The sequence below is a fragment of the Zootermopsis nevadensis genome, unplaced genomic scaffold, assembly GCF_977971745.1.
Source record: "Zootermopsis nevadensis isolate Lab colony 2312 unplaced genomic scaffold, Znev_1.0 Znev_ptg000017l, whole genome shotgun sequence".
Lineage (NCBI taxonomy): Eukaryota > Metazoa > Arthropoda > Insecta > Blattodea > Termopsidae > Zootermopsis > Zootermopsis nevadensis.
Window position 1 is genome coordinate 183,231 of NW_028259149.1, and position 21,094 is coordinate 204,324.

Genomic DNA, 21,094 nt, shown 5'->3' on the forward strand with positions numbered 1-21,094 from the left:
ATGAATACAGTACTTAATTTTATCTTCATCCCTTTATCCCTTCATATTACACCAAACCTCTTCTCTTCACGTGAGGCTGGAATTTTCTTAGCAAGGGCAAGGGGATTCATTTCCACTCCAATGAGTTTATCCCCTGTCAGCCAATCCAAATGAACAGGATCCTTATCTTTTCTTGATTACAACATCTCGCTTTGAGGACAGACACAATAATTGGTTTAACCATCCCTAACATCACATGCATATTAACGTTGTGGATGGAGGACGTACCGGGTGGGTTCAGGGGAACCCCCCTCCCCGTGTCGACAGGACAAATGGATTCCTCCATGGGCATTTCCCCACCAACCGAAGGGAGCCCTCCGGCTTGGACCTCAGCCAACGCAACATCAACAGGATATTCAGGTCCCCTTACCTCCATGCGAATCGCCAAGATCTCCCGTTCCTCCTGTGTTCGCAAGAACGCAACGAAGCGGGCTCGAAGCTCAGCAAGAGGACCAGTGGCATCCACTCGATACCTCTCACAGAGCTTCGTAAGGTTCTCCTTACTGAGGTTGTAGACCCAGCCAATTGTCGGAGCCATGAGAGAGAGAAGAAGAAAAATCCAAAAACAAATAAATAATTAATTAATTCCACCAAACCGCAACACCCAGTGATCTAAAGCAAGGCCCATCCAACGCCCCACCTGACAAACTTGCCCCTTAGCACGCTCAAATACAAACAAGCGCTAGCACCGGCAAGGTCGGCAGGCCACAACAGAACCTGTCTGGGCCACACGGTGTCCTAATTGCGCGTTCACCACAACACACTTAGGACCCACAGAACCGTCAAAACTGTTAGAATCCAAAAAAGAAATAAAACTTCCGCAAACCAAATTTCCATTCACCAAATTTCCGAAACCACGCTCTGCTATCATTGTACCCCCCCGAGAAGGGGACTGCCGGATTATGTTACTGAGGCCAAGATCTTCCCAGGCCGGGAGGTGGTACGGCTTGGGGAGGGTAAGGCGGTGAAAGCAAAAGGAAAACCAAAAAAAAACCAAATGAAACTACTTCGAATAATCGAAGGGTATTATTTAATGAAAAATATTTAAATATAAAGATAAACAGAACAAAGACACCTTTCAGGGCTCAAACTCCGGCTGGGTATACGCAGCAGTTATACCGCTGTGACTCAGTTGCCAGAGCCTTTTAGTTGGAACAGGTTGCACCATGAGTAGACAAAGGTTGGGAACTGGATAGGAGAGGCTATAAGAGGCGCAGCAGTTTATAACACTTATAAAAACAATCTCATAATAATAAAAATTTAATCTGAACTCTCAGAATGGGAACATATTTCTGGAGGTCTCTTTCACCATTACAATTTATTATTTACATGAACACAATAATAAAAGAATGGAGACAGCCTAGACATGGAAATATTCCAACAAACCAAACCTTTACTATGGGCAAAATGCTGTTTGCAGATGACCAGGTACTCATAGCTAAATCAGAATCAGATTTACAATATTCAGTGCGCAATTTAAATAAAATAGCTACAATATATTCTTTGGAAATAAACATAGGAAAAGCGAAAGTTATGGCTTTCAAAGGAAAGGAGCAAAATCTGTATTAATAATAAAACCCTAGAACAAGTAAATACTTTCAATTATTCGGGATATCACCTGTCCTATGAGGAGGAAAATGATCTTACTGTCAAAATCGCAAACCTTTTGAAAATAAAAGGCATCACAAACCAAATTTTCCAACCAAAACTAGTATCAAAATATAACAGAATTCTCACTTATGATAGTGAATCATGGACTATTCGTTGTACTGATAGAAAATTGTTTCATAAGAACTTCAGGTTACACACTTCTGATCACAAAAGAAATGAAGAACTTATGGACATTACGGAAAAAAACTAAACTTCACACCAATAGCAGATTTTATAACATAGTACCGGAAAAACTAGAAAGAACATGTACGCAGAACGATTTCAGGCACGATACCAAAAATGTTATGATACCACCCAAAGGGAAAGAGATGTTTGGGCCAACTCCTCAGAAGATGGAAGGATTCTGTTATGTAAGATGAAGAAGCAATGTTTCTCCTTCTGGTGATTAATGTTCAAATAAGGCATGACATACAGAACAACCTGTCAGACATATTGGTCACAAATAAACAGCTCCCTGCACGTTTCTACAGCTCAACAACAAAACGTGACTGGTTCTTTTACATTATTAGATATGAACTCTTCTGTGGAATCAGAAAACTGTATCTGACGTCTAGAACAAAGCACAATCAAAGTGTTACTCTCCTTATGAAAGTCTGGCTGCAGATAAAGCTTTTCAAACGAAGGGTAAATATGAAACATGACACGAGTGACCACAGATTAAGACAACACACGCTATCATAAAGAGCTTGACAGAGAGGGAGGAGCATATGGACATCATCTTTTCCTCTTCTGACTTAATTGATGATCTAACTAATCAGAAACTTCACTGTCGTGGAGAGAAAGGGCATTCCATCTGAACTGCTATTACCAAATGACAAAAATAAAACATGGCGATATTAGGTCGAGGACAGAGACAAGACTTGAAGGCAGTGCATGGCCTGGAGAGACAGACATAATCTGTATGTGCTGATAAATACGCACAATCTACCAACAACACAAGGCGATGTTTGTGATGAACAACAAAATATTTTTATGCCACAAACTGTAAAGGACTGTAACCAGCATCGCGTACAATGACAAAGGTGATCGAATAACCAAAAACAACCAACAGTTGCTCAATATAACGGCAGACATAGAAGTGGGGGGAAGAAAAACAATTTACATTTGTTAATCATGACTACTGTTAGCAGCTTCGTCCTCCTGACATCATGTGTCAAAGCGACTCATCAACGTGTGAAACCTGATTGAAAATGCTGGGAATTTGCCTCATCCCCATCTCCCATTGGCACTCCAGCTTTTGTAGAGAAGAGAGTCACTTGGTTTGAGGTAAATTTCAGTAATTATTGGCCACTTCATTCCTGCTGAATTGTCACACCTGTTTGAAATGAGGAATATGAAAAACAGTGCAATTAAAATGTAAGGAGGGTGATGTGGGGTTGCATACTGCTTAGTGTTTCAAAGTGTACCACAAAAGATACAAAATGCGATGTACTGAGAAGTGCTGGTAGGTTCTCAAGCCACAACAAAATCTCACCAAACAGGTATGTAAGAGAAAATTTAATGTATTCTGCAATGTGTTCAAATGAGCAAAACGCGTCAGTGGATTCTCACTCCACAAAGCAACAGCACAAACGCGAGGGCACAAAGTTTTATCGAGCACAACAAAACAACAGAACTATCGATTATTATCAAAGAATTACATTTCCACAAGTCTGTTTCTAAATAAAACCATTAAAGCTTGTGGCCCAAAACAAATATGATCAACAGACTGCACTTGTCTAATGGACCACAGCTTGCACATGCTTGATCCACACTCCCCCTTGCAAGCCACGGAGGACTGACGTCTCATTCGGTCATCCCGTGAATACGGCTGCTCCCTTAGACACCTATACCTATATGAATATCACACAGAGTCAAAAGTCAATAACAACATCTGATGTAAAATGCACTACCAATGTCTCAAATGTTAATGTCTGTAACTGATTTTGAAGGTTAGATACCTGGTACAGTCTCAACTTCCATGTCCTCTTGTGCCTTGACTGAACTTCTGATCTCTCCAAGCTTTCTAATGTACTGAAGAGTGTACTTATTGAAGTCACATCTGTAAGTTTCAGAGACATAACAACTGATCATAGCAGTTTTCTTTAAAAACATGACATGCAGCAATACAAAATATAGTCATACAGTAGGGCCCCGCTTTTCAGCGCTCCGCTTTACGGCGATCCGCTAATACGGCGCTCAACAGCTGAGTCAGAGAAGTGCGTCCGGCGCCATTTTCTCGTCGCTGATTCAGTCTGTTTACAGCTTTTGTGCGCTCTGCGTCTCTGTATTTCTGGCAATTTTTCAGTTATTACGAACTGTATATTTATATAATATTTTTGTGTTACTACAGTGTAATTACAATGGCGTCTAAGGGTAGTAGCGATAAAAAGAGGAGTCGTAAGCTTCTTACTTTAAATGCCAAGTTAGATATGATTAAACTTCGTGAACAAGGCATGTCTATGGCCGAGATAGGACGTAAGCTAGGCCTAGCTCGTCAAACTGTTAGTGCCATCGTGAACGCTAAGGAGAAAGTGTTAAATGAAATTAAAAGTGCCACACCAATGAACTCTAAAGTCATAAGAAACAACATGGAAAAAATTTTGGTTGCGTGGATTGAAGATCAAACGAGCCACAATGTGTGTACTACTGATATTCATTTTACTTTCATATCGTTTTCTTAGGCCTAGCGCTATTGTGCACTTACTATATGATAGTGTAAACATCTTATTAGGCTTTGATATGCATTTGAAAAAAGGCAAAGATCCGCTTTTCGGCGATTTTCGCTTTACGGCGGGGGTCTGGTCCCTAACCTGCCATATAAGCGGTGCCCTACTGTATTTAAGATTCTGAAACATTTATGAATGCTAACACACAGAATTTGAAGAGAAAATACTTTCTCTATCATGAGCTGAAATATTACATGCATGAGGGTATGAAAATAAAAGCTGTGTAATGAGTATAACGTGCGTTTTATGAACAAAACATGAGTGACATACAAGGACAGCTGTATGTTATGACTGGATGGTCTACAGTCATAATATACAAATCATCATGAATGAGAAAACAAAACAAAAAGACATTCATTATGGAGACGGTACGTGTGCGGTTGGCAAATATCATTGACTGCTGTGAGAGAGAAAGAGGGGGTGAGGGGGATTCCCAAGATTGTGGGGGCGTTCACCTTTCACAAGTCTGCTACTATGGACATGTTTTACACAACAATAAAGACAACTTTCTCTCATGTTTTAATGTGTTTTGACATCGTCCACGGCAGATGCAAGTCCATTCACCACTGAGGAGCATCAGGCAAGTGGGTTCATGAGAAAGGATAAAGTGATTAAGGCATTATCAATTAAGAGCAAACTTTGCCTTGCACTGTCAGTAAAGCAGCTCCAGCCGAGGCTAATATACGCAGCGTGGAGAAAGGAATATTCCTGACCAATTCCATGTCATGCAAAACACAGTGGAAGACAAAAGAAATACACTTGATGTCAGTGTGTGTTTGTGTGAAGCACCCAGAAAATCTGCTAAGAAACTATCAGCTGCATTTCAGAGTCCAAAAACCTCCACTTGATGTTTGATCATGAAAACTGGAACGTATTTATCAAAACATTACATCATCATGACAAGAGTGTGCAGTAACAGGCGCATGCAACTTCATCGCACACATTCTCAAACACCGCATCTTGTCACAACATTTGGTCTGTCGTCTTCTTCGTCCTGTGACGTGTCCGCTTTTCTTGTGGGTCTTCATACAAAGCCCTCACCCAAGGCTTTGTAATGTTTTGAAAGCAGTTTCCTGTTCAATCCACTGCCAGTTTGCTGGACCTGTCGCAGCTTCACCAGGGCCCCATCCGCCATCATTTAGCAGGGTTCCTCCCCTACTTGACGTTGCTCCCCTCCATCGACAGACACGCGCTAGGGTCAGCCCTTGGGTCAGTCTGTTGTCTGGGTGGATATTTTCAAAGTCAGAGGATGGAAGCCAGCAGCATGAGACCTTTTGTTTGAGCTGTAATCTGAAGTATTTCATCTGTGCCTCTGGGAGTGACAAATGCTCTTCGTATAGACTCATAGTTTATGCTGAAATTCATCAGACAACACCATGGACACAAAATAGATCCCTGTCAGTGTGGTAGGGATTTCTAAACATATGGGGCCTTAAAACTAGAAACTGAGAATAAACATAAAAGGGAGGGTGTAGATGGCAGTCTTCTGGGTCGTTCCGCCATGTAGTCTGCTAAAGTTCACCCTGATTATGGAGGCAGCAAGGACCTCTGAAACGTTGGTAAACTTCTACCAGACTACACGGCAATACAACCCAGAAGACAGCCATCTTCAGATTCATTGCCGTGACAACCTAAAATCCTATAGGGAAGGCGTAGTTGTCGCATGGAAGTGTCGTGGCTGTTCAGCATGGAAAAGCGGGCCAGCGGGTAAAAGAAATACTGGTGTAAAGAAGAGAACAGATATGAGAATGTAAGGCTGGGTGAAAAAAGGAAAGCACAACATCCCATTTTGCATGCCCAACTCAACCGGACAAAAACCTTAGGTTTGTACTCACATTTTAGCCAGTTCCTCGTACTTCTTTGTGAGATTCTTCTGCAGAGTGAGCAGGATGGGCATCACCTGCGCTTGCTTCAAGTGAACCTGAAATGTGGGCCCATACGCTGTCAGCAGGTGCTGTATCCAGATCAGGTAGAATTCCACATGGCGTGTAGATTCCAGGCTTGATGCCACAAATTTAAGTGTACGTTCCATGTAAACTTCAGGCAGTGACCTCACAGTCAATTCCACTGTAACAACCAACATTAAGTATGAAATCTACCAACATATTTCCTGCTGGAAATTAAATGCCAGTAGAATCCTGTGAGGCAAATGTTTTTGATCGGATAAACAGATTTTTCTGCGAACCAGGCATAGAAAATCAATGCACATTTTTATTCCTGAAAGTGTGTACTACAATTGAAAGCCAAATCAGAATATTGTAATGATAAAAGAAGGATGCTGAGATCCACCAGCTACAAGCGCACCTCAATACATCACGTTTTGCGGTACACTTCTAAACACCAATACACGGTCCCACATAACTCTGCCTGCATTTTACTTGCATTCTTTTCCATATCTCCAACGTGAAACACTCAGGAGGAATAAACTGGCTTATATTTGCTAAAATTTACCTTGGGTCTAGTAAGTTTTCTCTATGACAGCCAGTCTGCTAACGAGACAACATAAACAAGGTAAAACTCCTGATAATTTGAATCAAGTTTCACACGATAGCCAGGAGGAAATTTCTTGTCCCTCTTTGACATCACATGACGCCAAAGTCCATAGTCTGCCATAGTATGTATCTTTTTGGTCAGCAGCACTGTCATTGTTCGAAAAGAGTAGGAACACTTGAAGAATACATGAAAACACTTTACAGTGTACAGTCCTTGTTGACGTGAGGTGCCACATTTTATTTTACCAGTTGTGTCACCAGTGAACTGATGGACACACCTGATGGGACCGTCAGCTGTCCTCACTTGGACACACCTTCAAATGCAAGTGGGGTGGTATCATCACATCAAAATCCTAATCAATATTTTTCATATGGGGTGTGTTCATGATCACCCTGTTTGCCCAGCCTCTCAGATTGTCTCACTTAGACACCCCTAAGGGCGACTGAAGGATTTGTTCGTCAGGTCAGAATCTTTCAGGTGTGTTTTCTCAGCTGTTGTACGACCAAACTGTTCTTGACTCCGCAAATGCACTATCAAGTTATTTTTAGACCGACAGCTTTTTGTATGAATGACTCATAACCTTTTACTGTCAACTCAATGCAGACTTCACACATTCCAGACTCATTTCAATTCCCAAATAAATTCTTTCACATTGCAAGTCAAATGAAATTTACTTCCTGTGATAGAAAGAAAGCCTTTGATTCAAGTTAAATATATTACTCTGGCATCTAACACCAGATGGAGCAAACTGAGTCACAGCTGAAATAATCTTTCCACAAAGTTTACTCATTCATTTGATGTTTGTCTGCTAAAAACTCGCTGCTGATAAACTGTTCTGTAATCAGAAAACCACCAAAGAGAAAGATTGTATTCGTTTCACTATGAGGCTTGGCAAACGAAGCAAACATGAATATAGCAGTTCTAGGCCAAGTACAATCAACTTCAAGACTTTCTTCCATTGTAAATATGCAGTATGGGATTAAATTCAAATAACAATGGCTAAAAAAAAAAGTACAAAATCGAATTAACTGAAAATAAATGTGAAGTACGCATGTACACTGATTATTATTAAATTTCATGTGCATATGTTCACTCTCATCAACAAAGTATCTATTTTTAGTTTTTAGCTATGAAGATGTAATAAATATACTGTATTTTGTAATATGCAGCACCCTGAGACACTTTAAAATTCAAATAAATCTATATATGTGCACACAGACTGCAAGAATTTAAAGGTTAATGTGGATATATATATCAGTAATTAATCGATCAAATTATTTCTGTGCTATAATAACGGTACTGATATTGATCCAGATGGGGCAGACCACTGCAGGGTCCACTGTGCACCCCTCATCTTGTTTCAACCTTCAAACAGATTTGACCGCACTGTTTAGAACCAAGCCAGAACGAACAGAAAAGTTATCCATTCACACATTCAGTTCAGGCAGATTACCTAACTATACCCACACAGTATCAAGGGCAAAGTATTTTCAAACTCGGCATCCTCTTTACTGTTCATAAGACAATAAATTTATCTCATAAATAAAAATTTCATGCACTTTCGTTGGCATTACTCAGCAAACAGCAGTAAGACTTTATTCAATGCAGTGTCTGAGGCATATGCAATAAATGAACAAGGTCAAAGAGGCTAACAGAATGTAATAAAAATATATTTGGAAAATACACATACTCCAAGTTGGAGTGCACCTTTGTATTTATGTTTGTGAAAGGAAATATATACGACCAATTCCGAAACAGCGAATGCCGGACAAGGAAAGTTCCGATCTTCCGTCCCCTGTCCAAAAGGAGGGAGACGCAGACAGCACTCACCATCAACAGGCCTGATGCTCTCCACGACCTCCTGAATGAGATCATGCTCGTTCAACTTCAGAGACATCATCAGGGCTGTGATCACAGAAAATATTATTATTACAAATGTAATTTAAGTGAGTTTATATGCATAAGCACCCAAAGACCAGCTCTCCTTTAATTTTCACACTTTTCCTTGTTCCCTCCAAGCCAATTCTATATTGGTTCCTTAAAACAGGAAGCAGACACTTCCCTCCACATCCATCGTTCACAATCATCCTCACGTTCGACACATATAACACGCACAGACGATGAAGCATTATATAAAATAACAATCAACACACACACACACAGAGGGCAGACCAGGACTCTCACCTTTGAAAATGCATCCTTTCTATTCAAATTTATTGTACCAGGTACAAATGGATAATCAGTTAGGTGGTTCCATGTGGAATTGCGTGTGAAATGCATGTTGCACAGCTATTACACACTCTTTCATTGCTATCCGCAGAACACGCCAACTCCTCTGTTGTGGGGTAGCCAATTTCAAACCTAGCGGCATCTATCAGAGGCGTGTAACAACAACAATCACCCAGGTCATTTGAAATAGAACTAAGAGAGTTTTGTGTCTGCTGGCGCGGGCGTGAAGTTATAAGTATGCCGAGATTATTTTATGTATCGTTCTGAAACTGTAAAATTGTTTTTTGCTCACTCTGCATTTCAATTACAAAACATAATACTCAAAATTAATATTTGGTTCTATGTTCTGCCAAGACCAGCTGAATTTATAACTGGTTATAAATTGTTGTTCTGACACATAAATTCACCATTTCTCTGCTTATTTAAATGCATCATCTCATTTTATCACCGAACAGCAATGATACGTGATAAGTTACGTTATTTTTAGTCACCCGACACTGAAAACTGTACTTTCAAGAGACTGATAATATCCACACACAGAAATATTAATATTTTGTAAATTTTCAATGTTTCCTAAAGTCATACGAGGTGCGATCGGAAAGTTTCAAGACTGCGCGTATAAAAACCCGTACACTTATCTCAGGTATTAAATCCATCCATCACCCTCGAAGTAGTTCCCCTGGGAGTGAACACAACGATCCCAGCGCCACTGCCAAGCCTGGAAGCATCCCTGGAAATCTTTCTTTGTCAGCCTGTCAAGCACCATCTGCGATTCTGCCTGAATCTCTTCTATCGTCTCAAATCTCCTTCCCTTTAGCTGAATTTTCATCTTTGGGAAGAGGAAGAAGTCACACGGAGCTAAGGAGGGTGCGGGATGACGGCCATGGTGTTTGAAGCCAAAAACTGACGAACTTTGAGGGCGGTGTGCGCTGGTGCGTTGTCATGATGCAGCAGCCAGTTGTGGTTGCGCCACTTTGACGGCCGCTTCCGTCCTTTAGAATCAGCTGACAGGTCCCATAGCCTATCCCAACAATGTCGCACAAGTCGTTGATGGTACGACGTCGATCTTCATGAATGGCCTGCCGAATCTTCGTCACATTTTCGGGCGTTGTGCCCGAAGATGGTCGTCCAGAACGCTCGTCATCATCGACAGAGGTTCGGCCATTTTTAAAACGTGAATGCTACACAAAAGTTTGTGCACGACCCATTGCGGACTCCCCAAATGCTTGCTTTAGCATTTCATAGGTTTCCGTAGCCATTTTGGCGAGTCTTTGGCAAGAGATTCAGGCAGAATCGCAGATGGTGCTTGACAGGCTGACAAAGAAAGATTTCCAGGGATGCTTCCAGGCTTGGCAGCGGCGCTGGGATCGTTGTGTTCACTCCCAGGGGAACTACTTCGAGGGTGATGGATGAATTTAATACCTGAGATAAGTGTACGGGTTTTTATACGCGCAGTCTGGAAACCTTCCGATCCCACCTCGTATATACAAGACTTTACTAACACACCATTGCCTTTGTCAGTACATGTCTAGAAATAAATTAGGGTATTCAAACTTTGACACATGGCAATCAAGAATATATAGAAAAATTCACATCTTATGTACAAGATTTACAATGCCTAAACTGAAAAAAAAAAATTGTCCTTTTAAAACATTACTGTCTCGGTATTTTTTTGTTTTGCTAAACATATAACTGATCAACAGCTGGAACAGAAAGGGCATTGGACGAGTTGCCAGCGAAGGTAAATAAATGGAACAGAGAAAGTATGATAGAAGTGTAGCCATTTGTGCAAGTAAGGTACAACACTAATAACATCCATCTATTTGACTTTTATTCTAATTGTTTAATTTTAATCGTCTAATCACAATAAAATATTTTATTAAATATTAAAATATTATTATTACAATTAACATTTAATATTTAAAATATTTAAAATATATTAAAATGATGCTCTTTCTATCGAAATGTTCGATTTACAGTTTTATTCTAATGTCTTATTCTTTCTTACAATACTACTACATGTTTCAGTCTAACCCAAATCATCTTCAGGTAGCACATTAACTGTGTGAGACTTACAATCCATTAATATTTAAATTACAAATTATAAAACAAGACATTAAAATAAAAGCTGTAAAGATGGATATCATTACTTATATCATACTTTATTACAGCTATTACATAAGATAATTCCCTCGATAAATAATTTAACAAAAATTTACAAGCACAATTTTATACAAGGTGACTGTCCCAGAGTAAACCCGTACCTTTCGCCCAGTCCTCTTCTTGAAGTGACTTCCTGATAGAGTTGGGTGTAATGTCCTGTTCCAACTGGAATGGATCAAACACCATGCCTTTATCTAAGGAGTAGATAAGTAGGCCCTCTGTGGTGGCGGCCGCCCACGCCTGACCTGGAACAAACCAGTTTATTCATGTCACATTCCATAAGTTCAAGCAGAAAAGACATTATGGGCTTCTGGAACATAGTTTTACTCAAAAGCTCAAGAGATTTCTTGATGCTATTTCAGATTCTCATGGCAGTGAGAATGAAGACGACTCTCTACTCTCTGGTAGAAGTTTTTCAGACGTTTCAGAGGTATTTGCTGCCTCCATCACCTGGACAATTGCCCTGGTGTTGGAGGCAGAAAGCTACATGGTACAAAAGCCCCAAAGACGGTCATCTTCAACATATTTCTTGTCTTTAAACCCTTCACTTTGGTTTCACATGCAAGGTACACTGTGCACTTAAAACATCCTACTTGTGGTTTGACGCATGTAACAAGTTCAGCTGCACTGCACTTGTGTGGCCCCTTGTGACAAATCTAACAATCACACAAAAATGTGGTTTCAACTGACCTACAACAGACAGTCAGAATTTTTTATATGTTTAGTGGTGACCTTGGTTAAGGGTGTGACCTACTGAACAAACAAATAAAATTAAGCTTCTACATAGGCAATCACATTATAGTCAACATGGCCAGACCTTCAAAATGCCACACGCTTATTGACTTTAGTAATCCCAAGTAAAACATTATGGTGTAAACAAGACCAGTAATTCATAAGACTTCAGGAAAGGTTTGTCAATCCTTTGAAGCTTAAGCACAACTCAATATTATTTAGGAATTTAGTCCGTATCTCAAACAAAACAGACCACACGACTGTCACAAAGATTGACTAGTTAACGCTGTTTAAGGAAATAATCGCTGTTTACAGTGAAAATAACACTAAGAACGTAAACACAACATGATCGTTAAAGCAGCAGATGTTTTCTGCTACTATTCAGCTTTGAAGGGTTAAGATAAACAATTGCTGAGACAAGACAGCAATTAAAGGTAAGAGCACCAATGTCAATATAAATCGCCCTGACCAGACAATGAAGAAATCATGGATTGGATCAGCAACTGTGCTACTGAATGAACAATAAAATCAAAGTCCTGTTAAACAGTACAAACAAAATGGAAGAGTCCAGATTAAAACATTAGATTCAAGTTCACGATAAACACAATACGCTGGGTAAGCAGATGTTTTCAATGTACAGCATATGAATCTGTGGTTACCTGTGGGCGAGAATTGTAGACAAGACACCCTCACTTCTGGTTTGAAAGCCCTTGCAGCCATGTCACCAGATCGCACTCCCGGCAATCTTATCGCAACGTTCCCGCCTTCCTCTCGTTCCTCCACCAACGCCATGTTGCCGAACTCCGTCATTTTACGTCGGTTTATAAAGTCCTGTACGCATCATACCATACTGTACAACTTGCTCGAACAAACAGCTACTTACGACTAGCTTTACAAACCTTTGGCCAATGTTTCAATTTTTTTCAGTCTTTTAGGACAATATAGTGTTTAACCAATGAGGATGTCTAAAATAAACTTGTTGAAAGATTTTTCAGATATCAAACATAATCGATCTCAGACGCGTAGTGACAGTACATTCTAGGTACAGTGGATAAGAAGAAGTGAATCTAGAAAGTTGTTTCATGTACAAAGCGACACTCAAAGAAAAATCTAAATAATCATCAAAATACAGCTCACTCTAGGAATCATACAAAACCCATGAACACATTCTGTGGGCAAAACGCACTGGGCTTGAAAGCATTAAGCATAACAAGGGAAGTTAATTATACCGCATTCTACAGTATCACAAATGGCAAAAGGTTAAAAGTGACACAACTGGTACGATCCTGCAAGCACAGTCAAGCTACAAGCCGTTCCATTGTCATGTACGGTAAATAACGCTATAAGTGAGATAAGCGCAGCTTTCGTGGATTGACGTCTGCAGGCTGATGACTACTTCTAATATGCAGGTAATGACTCTTGAGCGCAAAATTGAAATTTGCAAAAATTTTCTCAACACTAAATCAAGTTCCAAAACTTATGTAGGAAAAGACGTTTCAAACACAAAACGTGGGGAAATTCATAAATTGAGAAAAATAATACACAAATAAATATATATATTTTCAGCCTGGACTACAAGAAATATCCACTAATTGTGGGAAAACCTTAAATGCCGGAACCTAGAACTCAGGTTTCGCTGCATTTAAATAGCTAAAAGGGTACGACGACTTGGTCAAGAAAGTCATTCTTGTGGGCTTGGTCTCTTCACAAGACACACAAGGTTTCCAGCATTTCTCTGCTTCTCAGCTCTAACAAAGTCAAAACTTGGTGCACGCAGGAAATACCAAACAACTTTCTACAAGAAATCATTCCCATAATCTTCCTACTATCAAGAAATATGATCACTAGGTTTCATTGTTTAAAATGTGAGAGAGGGAGGGTGTGCCATGCTACATCATGCACGCCAATTCAAGTAGAGTCAGGTTAAATAAAAATGCCATCACCAACCATGCTCACCATACAACAGTAACTCCAACATCATACACAAGTATAACAGTGCAACGGCAAATCTGCATCTCTAATTTCGATAGCTTTCATGCAACAGGGTTATTGTGGCCTATGCTTTGTGATGAATTTCTGCAGGTTTAACAATGTTTTTCCTGTTCAAAATGCAGTCTTTATGCTGTTGGGCTATGTAAAATTTCACAATCAGAAAACTACACAACGCAACGACTTAGAAGATTATTACATGAACTCGCATCATTCATACCAAATTTTACAAATGTTCTTACTGGATTTTTTGGACATCATTTGAATTAAATTCAAATTTGTATTACTTTCATTCATAAGGATAAAACCAGACACTCTCACGCACGACACTACTGGGAGTAGTGAAATCAGTTTAGCATCTGCTATCACCTCAGGAATGGAAGGTTGAAGGAAAGAGAGGACTAAGAAGAAGATTGATACAGCTAACCGACGACCTTAAACAAGGAAAGAAGATGACGTTCCAGGAATTAAAGCGAGAAGCCGAGAATAGGGACAACTGGAGAGCTCTGTTTGGGCAGAGCAATGGACCTGTCGTAAGACAGAACACTTAATAATAATAATCACCTCGGAAATAAATTCCCTGAGGACTGGAGCAGTGCTCAAGTGCAAATATATTACATCCCGCTGCACCACATACAGTTTAAGGTTAAAAGCACAGTACCAAGAGTTCACTTACATCGACAGCATCGAAGGAGCGATTCTGTGTGATTTCAAACTTCTTCAGTAGTAGAGCTTCGCGGGCATTGTATATACAAACATTCTTCGATTGTCCACCAGCTAAGATACAAGTGCCATCTGCAGTGTAGCACAGACTCGTGAATGCTCTGTGAATCAGTCACATGAATGCAATTTATAAAATGTCACCCTACTTTAAAAGACACTGAAGACTATCTCTCGCTATAATACGCATATCAACACGAGGACCTCCTGATGAAGCAACATATGAACCATACACAAGGAACATTAATAAAGGTGGCATACTTTCCCTGAAGGCTCTTCTTGGCCGTAATGAGGTCCGTATCAGAACGTCCACTGCCCAGGTCATTGCGCCCCTCAATACTGCCAATCTCTTGTGAGGTCTTGCAGTGAAAAAATGTAATCTGTCCATCCAGTGTAGACACTGCCACCTCTTCTCCATTTGGTCTGTACGTCACACACAGTCCTGAAAAAGACAGAACATGTTTATCATCATCTACTACAGGGATTGGGCCTATTGGCCCTTTCCGGGACAGTTCCTCAAGGCAACTTGTCCTTATTAGTCTCGTAAGATGCGTTCAAGTAGTGAGTGACAAGCCCACTGCCTCTGCACAATTTCTACTCAATCCTGATTTTGACTGCCAGAGCCATCTAGCAGTAAATCAGGAGAAACTTGGGTGAGAAATGGCCGCTGAATTTTGCTTCGAAACATCTCGTATCGTGCTCACAAGATTCTTTTACATGCCGTAAATCTACGACATTGAACTGCGGGCTTTACTTCCCCTCCGAAGGAAGTTGCGCTACATGTTTATTTAATTCTTGATCCTGCACAATGGTATTCAAATGCCCACTAAGCTAAACGTCATGGCCTGTCAGTAAGAAATTTTCAAATTAGGAACTGTAAATTGATTCTCAATCACTACGGAATCATGGTCATTTCAACAGCAAATTGCTCACCAACTCATTGGCATCACTCACAACAACTGCTTCACTTTTCTCGCTATCTGATGAAGAAAACACTAAATATTTCAAGAAACAGCTACAACATTGCAAGCAGTTTGTGGTGGACTGCCATAGTCGGCAGCACATACAGAATTTCATAAAAATATTTATATACAATGCTGACATATGTAATGATTGTTTGTATAGTCGGCACAGTAGTTTTTGGCCGGTGGAGAAGCTAGCAGAGCTGGCGGACGGGCCTACTCTGTGGTACACAGAGTGAGGTGGCACGGCCAGTGTATTTCTTTTGTTTCGTAGTCCAGTCCGATAAGCTCCTCGGTGCAGTCAGCATTATACTATTGCACAAGTGACTCGCTCCTACCCTTCCCCTTGAATATTCCACCGGCCAAAAACTACTGCACCGATTATACACATCTGTTTGGGACATCCTGCATATTTTAAATACCCATCAAAAATTTCTTCAATCAATATAAATACTGGACAGATATGTAATTTGTTATTAATTTGTATCAGAAATGTATTTTGTGTTCAGATTTTAAAATTAAACTTACGTCTGATGGCAGGAACAATTCTAATAAGTGTTCATTGTAAACAACACCGGAAAGGTGTGACCCTGCCAGAAAACACAAGTTTCCGCTTCTTTCTTGCATCCTTCCATTCCAAATGCTACTAGGTGAAACACATTTACTACACAAGCGTCATCACAAAAATCATCCACATGAGGATACAAATAGATTGCAGATGATGTTAGAACATAATTGTACCTGTTCAACATCAAGATTTTTTCACAGATTCGTACCTGCTTATCTTCTTATTCACACAACAAATAGGAGCAAACTGCAAATACGTTTGCCTACTTTCCAATATTAAATACAGGACTGTAACTTTGTTTCTATACTTATTAGAAACCAATCAGTAAAGGAAATGTGTAGCCTCCAACATATACTAAAATGTCTCTTAACCTATTAAACAAAAAGTACTGATGATAGAAAATGTCTGTTGTCTTCCTAAAACATGTTGTGTGTCTAACTTTATAAATCATGTGTCGCTATTAATGTTTTTAAGTAAAAGAAATCTACACAAATACATTACAATGTGATTTTTATGCAGATGCTCACAGAACTGAATGTTGGGTAGGCAAAAAATCTTTTATTGGTTCATGCCATGAGTTTGGGACAGCGATGCAGTAGACTGGAAATAGCAGAGACCGCAGAAATAGTTATTGAGCGCGTGAGTGACCAAATAAGTAACAAAATGCAAATGTGGAGTCTAAGTAGAATGATTTTTTTTTAATTTACAAACTAACAGAACTTTAATCAAGAAAAATAATTAATTGTAATAATAGTGAGTAATAAATCCATACTTCAAGGAAGAAACCCAGAAAGTTAATTACCCATAATAGTTACAACATGCATTACGTTAACAATTGTGTTTCGGACAGAAAAGGAACAACACTGACACTAAAAAACACTTTACTGAGATTTTGTGCACACACCATCTGCCGTGAGCTGAATGGTCTCGTGACTACTCCCAGACTCAACAGCATTCCAGAGCTTGAGCGTCTTGTCCCAGCTGACTGACGCCAGGGCGGTGCTGGCTGGAGTTGGACTGAATGCCACACTCACGACCGGGCCTTCATGTCCAGTCAATATCTGTACGACACACGCCAAAAAGTATTACTCCACATGTCAGTGGACATTCACCACAAACGGCAATCATCGACATTCATGAGACAATATTATAAAAATAATATCACTATTTAAAAATTACACAGCCTCAAACTAAATTATTCAACAAACCAAAACATTCCACAAGAGCATTATGTTATTCTCCATTCCCCAAAAAGGACTATCGTAACATCCTCGTATAACTTCACAACCCCGCATTCAATAGCATTAGCTTTCCTCCCGGCAAATAAGTTTGCACGGATGCTGCGTCAGCAGTGTTCATCACAAGGAGTTAAAAGAACTGGAATGGGACAATCTCTGCAAAGGCATGCTCCTCACGGAAAATGTCTAGAAAAGTTTCGAGTCAAATCATTTCTGCAACTGAACCGAGTTCTAAATAAGTACACCTACACTTTCGAAATCCCAAAACACGTATTTCTTCACTATGCTACATGTAACTTATTAGAAAACTGTCCTATTGTAATGATAAAATTCAGTAGAAGTAAATTAGATCATTGATGTACAGCATTATTACAGTTAACTCCCCTTCGGTATAAATAATTGTATTCTTCTTCTTCCCCCTCCTATGACATTCCAATTAGTGTGTTTTGTGTAATGATAATGCCTCTCTATACATCTCCATCTTCCCGCACCACCTCGTCCGCAATTGCTTCCTCCTTCTGTGTGATGCGACATTCTTAACAACCTGCTGCTTCCATCTTGATCTGTCTCTCTCTTGCATGCATTAATTTTACTTTTATGATCACAAAGTCCTTTGTAAAATCTTCTGTCTGTTCATTCTTAAACATACCCATGCCATTTGAATCTCTCATTACTTCATTTACTTTCTACAGTGAAGATGACCATCTTCTGGGTTGTCGTACCATGCAGTCTGGCAGGAGCTTACAAGCACAAGTCCCTGAAGGGCCCTGATAAAAGCACTCTCCCCCCCACCTCCCTCACCCTCGCACATGCATATCTGCGTGCAGCTCACAAATCAAACTGATGATGGAGGCAGCAAGCTCATCTGAAACGTCAATAAACTCTTACTCGACTACAAGGCGTAACAGTCTAAAGACAGCCATCTTCCTTCTTGCCGAAATGAGAACCTGCAGTGTATGCCTTTAACGTCCCTCAAATTATATTGCTTCTTAATCTCCCCCTTTGGTTTATTCCTCCATATTTCTTAAAAATCTGATTTCTATCGCCACGAACCTACTAATATATGTCAGTCCACATCTGAAATCTTGTTCCATATTTACTACTGGCATGTAGTTTACTTTAATTACCCAATTTTTGCAGACACAAAACTAAAAACAGACAGTAAGTGCAACATCACCCTTCTATGATCGATCCAATTCTTCGGACTGAGTTCACATTTCATAAACTGTTGAACCATTTGGTAATTCATATCACCACATGTACCTTGTGTTCAAGTAGTTCAGACAAGTTATCAAATGGGTTAAATATTGCACATCAGTCATTTTTTACTTGAAAGAAAGAAGTTGATAATTTCTAGCAAATTTTCATTACTACTACCATGCACAAGCAAGAAATAAATACCTCTAAAAGTCGGCCTATCTTTATAGACCACAAGTAAATTTCAAACACGTCATGTCCGCCTGCAGCTACAAACTCTCCTGTTGAATCCAGGGCTACACAGGCAAACTGCACTGGTCGTGGAGACGTGAAGGTGCGGAAGTTGCGATACCTGAACACGTGCAAATTCATCCAATTTAATGTCAACTGCTCCTGCTAAGTCGACGACTACGGAAAATTAACGTCACGGTATTATGCTTGGACACAAAGTAACTATGTCATGAACTCATACTTCAGTGAGATGTCTATTTAGCAGTTTGATTCATAAGTTTTCTTGCTATCAGTTAGACTCTAGAAAGTGATGCTTTTCTTTTCCCTACGCATATGTGAGTATCCAACATTTGATAAAATAAAAAAAATTCTCAAACTAAATTTGACTTATCAATCCTAAACTTCAAGAATTTTCAGATAAACACTTCTGCTCTGTGCAGTAAAATGCAAACTACCTGATCCATCACAAATGCAATCACTGGCAACACAAATTTCTCAAGACATCTGCCTCTCTCTCTCTCTCTGTCTGTCTTCCCACGCAGCATCAGGACTTCATTCCTGAGACCACAAAATCACCTGAACAATGCCAATGCCAATAACTTATCAGTTGTAGCACTGTTTAGAATGGTAGAAGGTTACCAACAATTCAGAGGTCCTTGCTGCCTCCATCATCATCACTACAGTGATGGTGATGGAGGCAGCAAGGACCTCTGAAGTACAAGCAGACTCCACAGTGCCACAACCCAGAAGACAACCATCTTTATACCCACCTCCATAAGAACCTAAAATATCACCTTCATAACGGTTCACTTAAGAAATGCTGTTCCTTAGTCACAGTTTCTCCGTTGTATATTGTTCAATCAGAGAATTACCGCAAATTACGCCTTGAGAAGGGAGCACATTGGTCTGCTCGTGATGTCTATTATCTCAGCACGCTGTTCTTGCGAGACTCCCTAAACTATGACGGTGCTGCAGTCAAGAGATCTCACGATCCTTCATTTTAACACGCAACCCATATTCATCCATTAATTCACGCCACATTTCCTGCTAAGGTCTTTTCAATCTTTCTAGCTTTTACAATTGAGAGAAACATAAAAATATACAAAACAGTTCGAGGGAACTTACTGGAAATTATAATAAGAGTAAAACCAAAAATAAATTATAAAAAAATAAAAACAAGGAATCAGGCAAAACTTTCAGAATTCGATAGAATAAAGTTGAAGAGGAATTTCATGTGAGGTTAACAAATAAATGGAAGGGACTATGGTAAGTGCATACACACATGCGTGTGGCACTCAATTTCTCCAAAAACTGAGGAGAAAAGTTTCAAACTTAGTTCCGGTGAAATGGATAGGAGTGAGAATTTCATGATCAGTGACACTGACAATGAGAGTGAGAGTAAGCAGTGTCAGTAATGACACTGAATGACACAAACATGTTGGTAAATTGTTGACTGAAGACACAATTTATATCAAACTACCTATTACTGACAAGTAAATATTATGTAAGACTTGAGGTTCTCACAGCGGTGAGTATGAAGATTTCCTCTGAAACGTTGGTTAACATCGACCACACTACAGCGCAACAACCCAGAAGACAGAAATCTTCATACTCATCGCCCTGATGATGGAGGCAGTATGACCTCTGAAATGTTGGTAAACATCAACCAGACTACACAGCGCAATAACCCAGAAGACAGAAATCTTCATACTCATCGCCCTGATGATGGAGGCAGTATGACCTCTGAAATGTTGGTAAACATCGACCAGACTACACAGCGCAACAACCCAGAAGACAGAAATCTTCATACTCATCGCCCTGATGATGGAGGCAGTATGACCTCTGAAATGTTGGTAAACATCGACCAGACTACACAGCGCAACAACCCAGAAGACAGAAATCTTCATACTCATCGCCCTGATGATGGAGGCAGTATGACCTCTGAAATGTTGGTAAACATCGACCAGACTACACAGCGCAACAACCCAGAAGATGGAAATCTTCAAGTAAATATTAACTTTGCAATTTTACCTGATAATAATGTTTTATTCCAGGTAAAAAAAGAGGAGCCATTTCCACCCCCTTTAAAAATGTTTTGTGTATTACACACCCTAATTTTAAGAATAATTCTAAAAAAAAATGTTATACACAAGC

At 39.8% G+C, this 21,094-nt stretch overlaps 2 protein-coding genes across 4 annotated transcripts in view; one reads left to right on the forward strand and one right to left on the reverse strand.

The window, feature by feature from the left end:
• Positions 1 to 8,744, forward strand: part of LOC147873438 (lysosomal dipeptide transporter MFSD1-like) — a 62,478-nt gene extending 53,734 nt beyond the window's left edge. The window contains exon 6 of the transcript XR_015535413.1: positions 8,642 to 8,744. The gene's annotated coding sequence lies outside the window, so the exon portion shown is untranslated. The remainder of the gene's footprint in view (positions 1 to 8,641) is intronic.
• The window catches only part of LOC110835224 (periodic tryptophan protein 2 homolog), a 34,639-nt gene continuing 14,828 nt past the window's right edge, over positions 1,284 to 21,094 (reverse strand). For 2 of the 3 annotated variants that reach the window (XM_087349978.1, XM_087349979.1), the window contains exons 10-19: positions 18,914 to 19,061; positions 17,179 to 17,335; positions 15,006 to 15,186; positions 14,701 to 14,848; positions 12,695 to 12,866; positions 11,405 to 11,548; positions 8,742 to 8,816; positions 6,254 to 6,485; positions 3,651 to 3,751; positions 1,284 to 3,025 (exon numbers count right to left, since the gene is read on the reverse strand). In XM_087349978.1, the coding sequence (XP_087206104.1) occupies positions 3,003 to 3,025; positions 3,651 to 3,751; positions 6,254 to 6,485; positions 8,742 to 8,816; positions 11,405 to 11,548; positions 12,695 to 12,866; positions 14,701 to 14,848; positions 15,006 to 15,186; positions 17,179 to 17,335; positions 18,914 to 19,061 (1,381 nt within the window). In that variant the 3' untranslated portion in view covers positions 1,284 to 3,002. Of the gene's footprint in view, positions 3,543 to 3,650; positions 3,752 to 6,253; positions 6,486 to 8,741; positions 8,817 to 11,404; positions 11,549 to 12,694; positions 12,867 to 14,700; positions 14,849 to 15,005; positions 15,187 to 17,178; positions 17,336 to 18,913; positions 19,062 to 21,094 lie in introns of all 3 variants that reach the window. The other variant, XM_022075222.2, reaches the window with a different exon arrangement.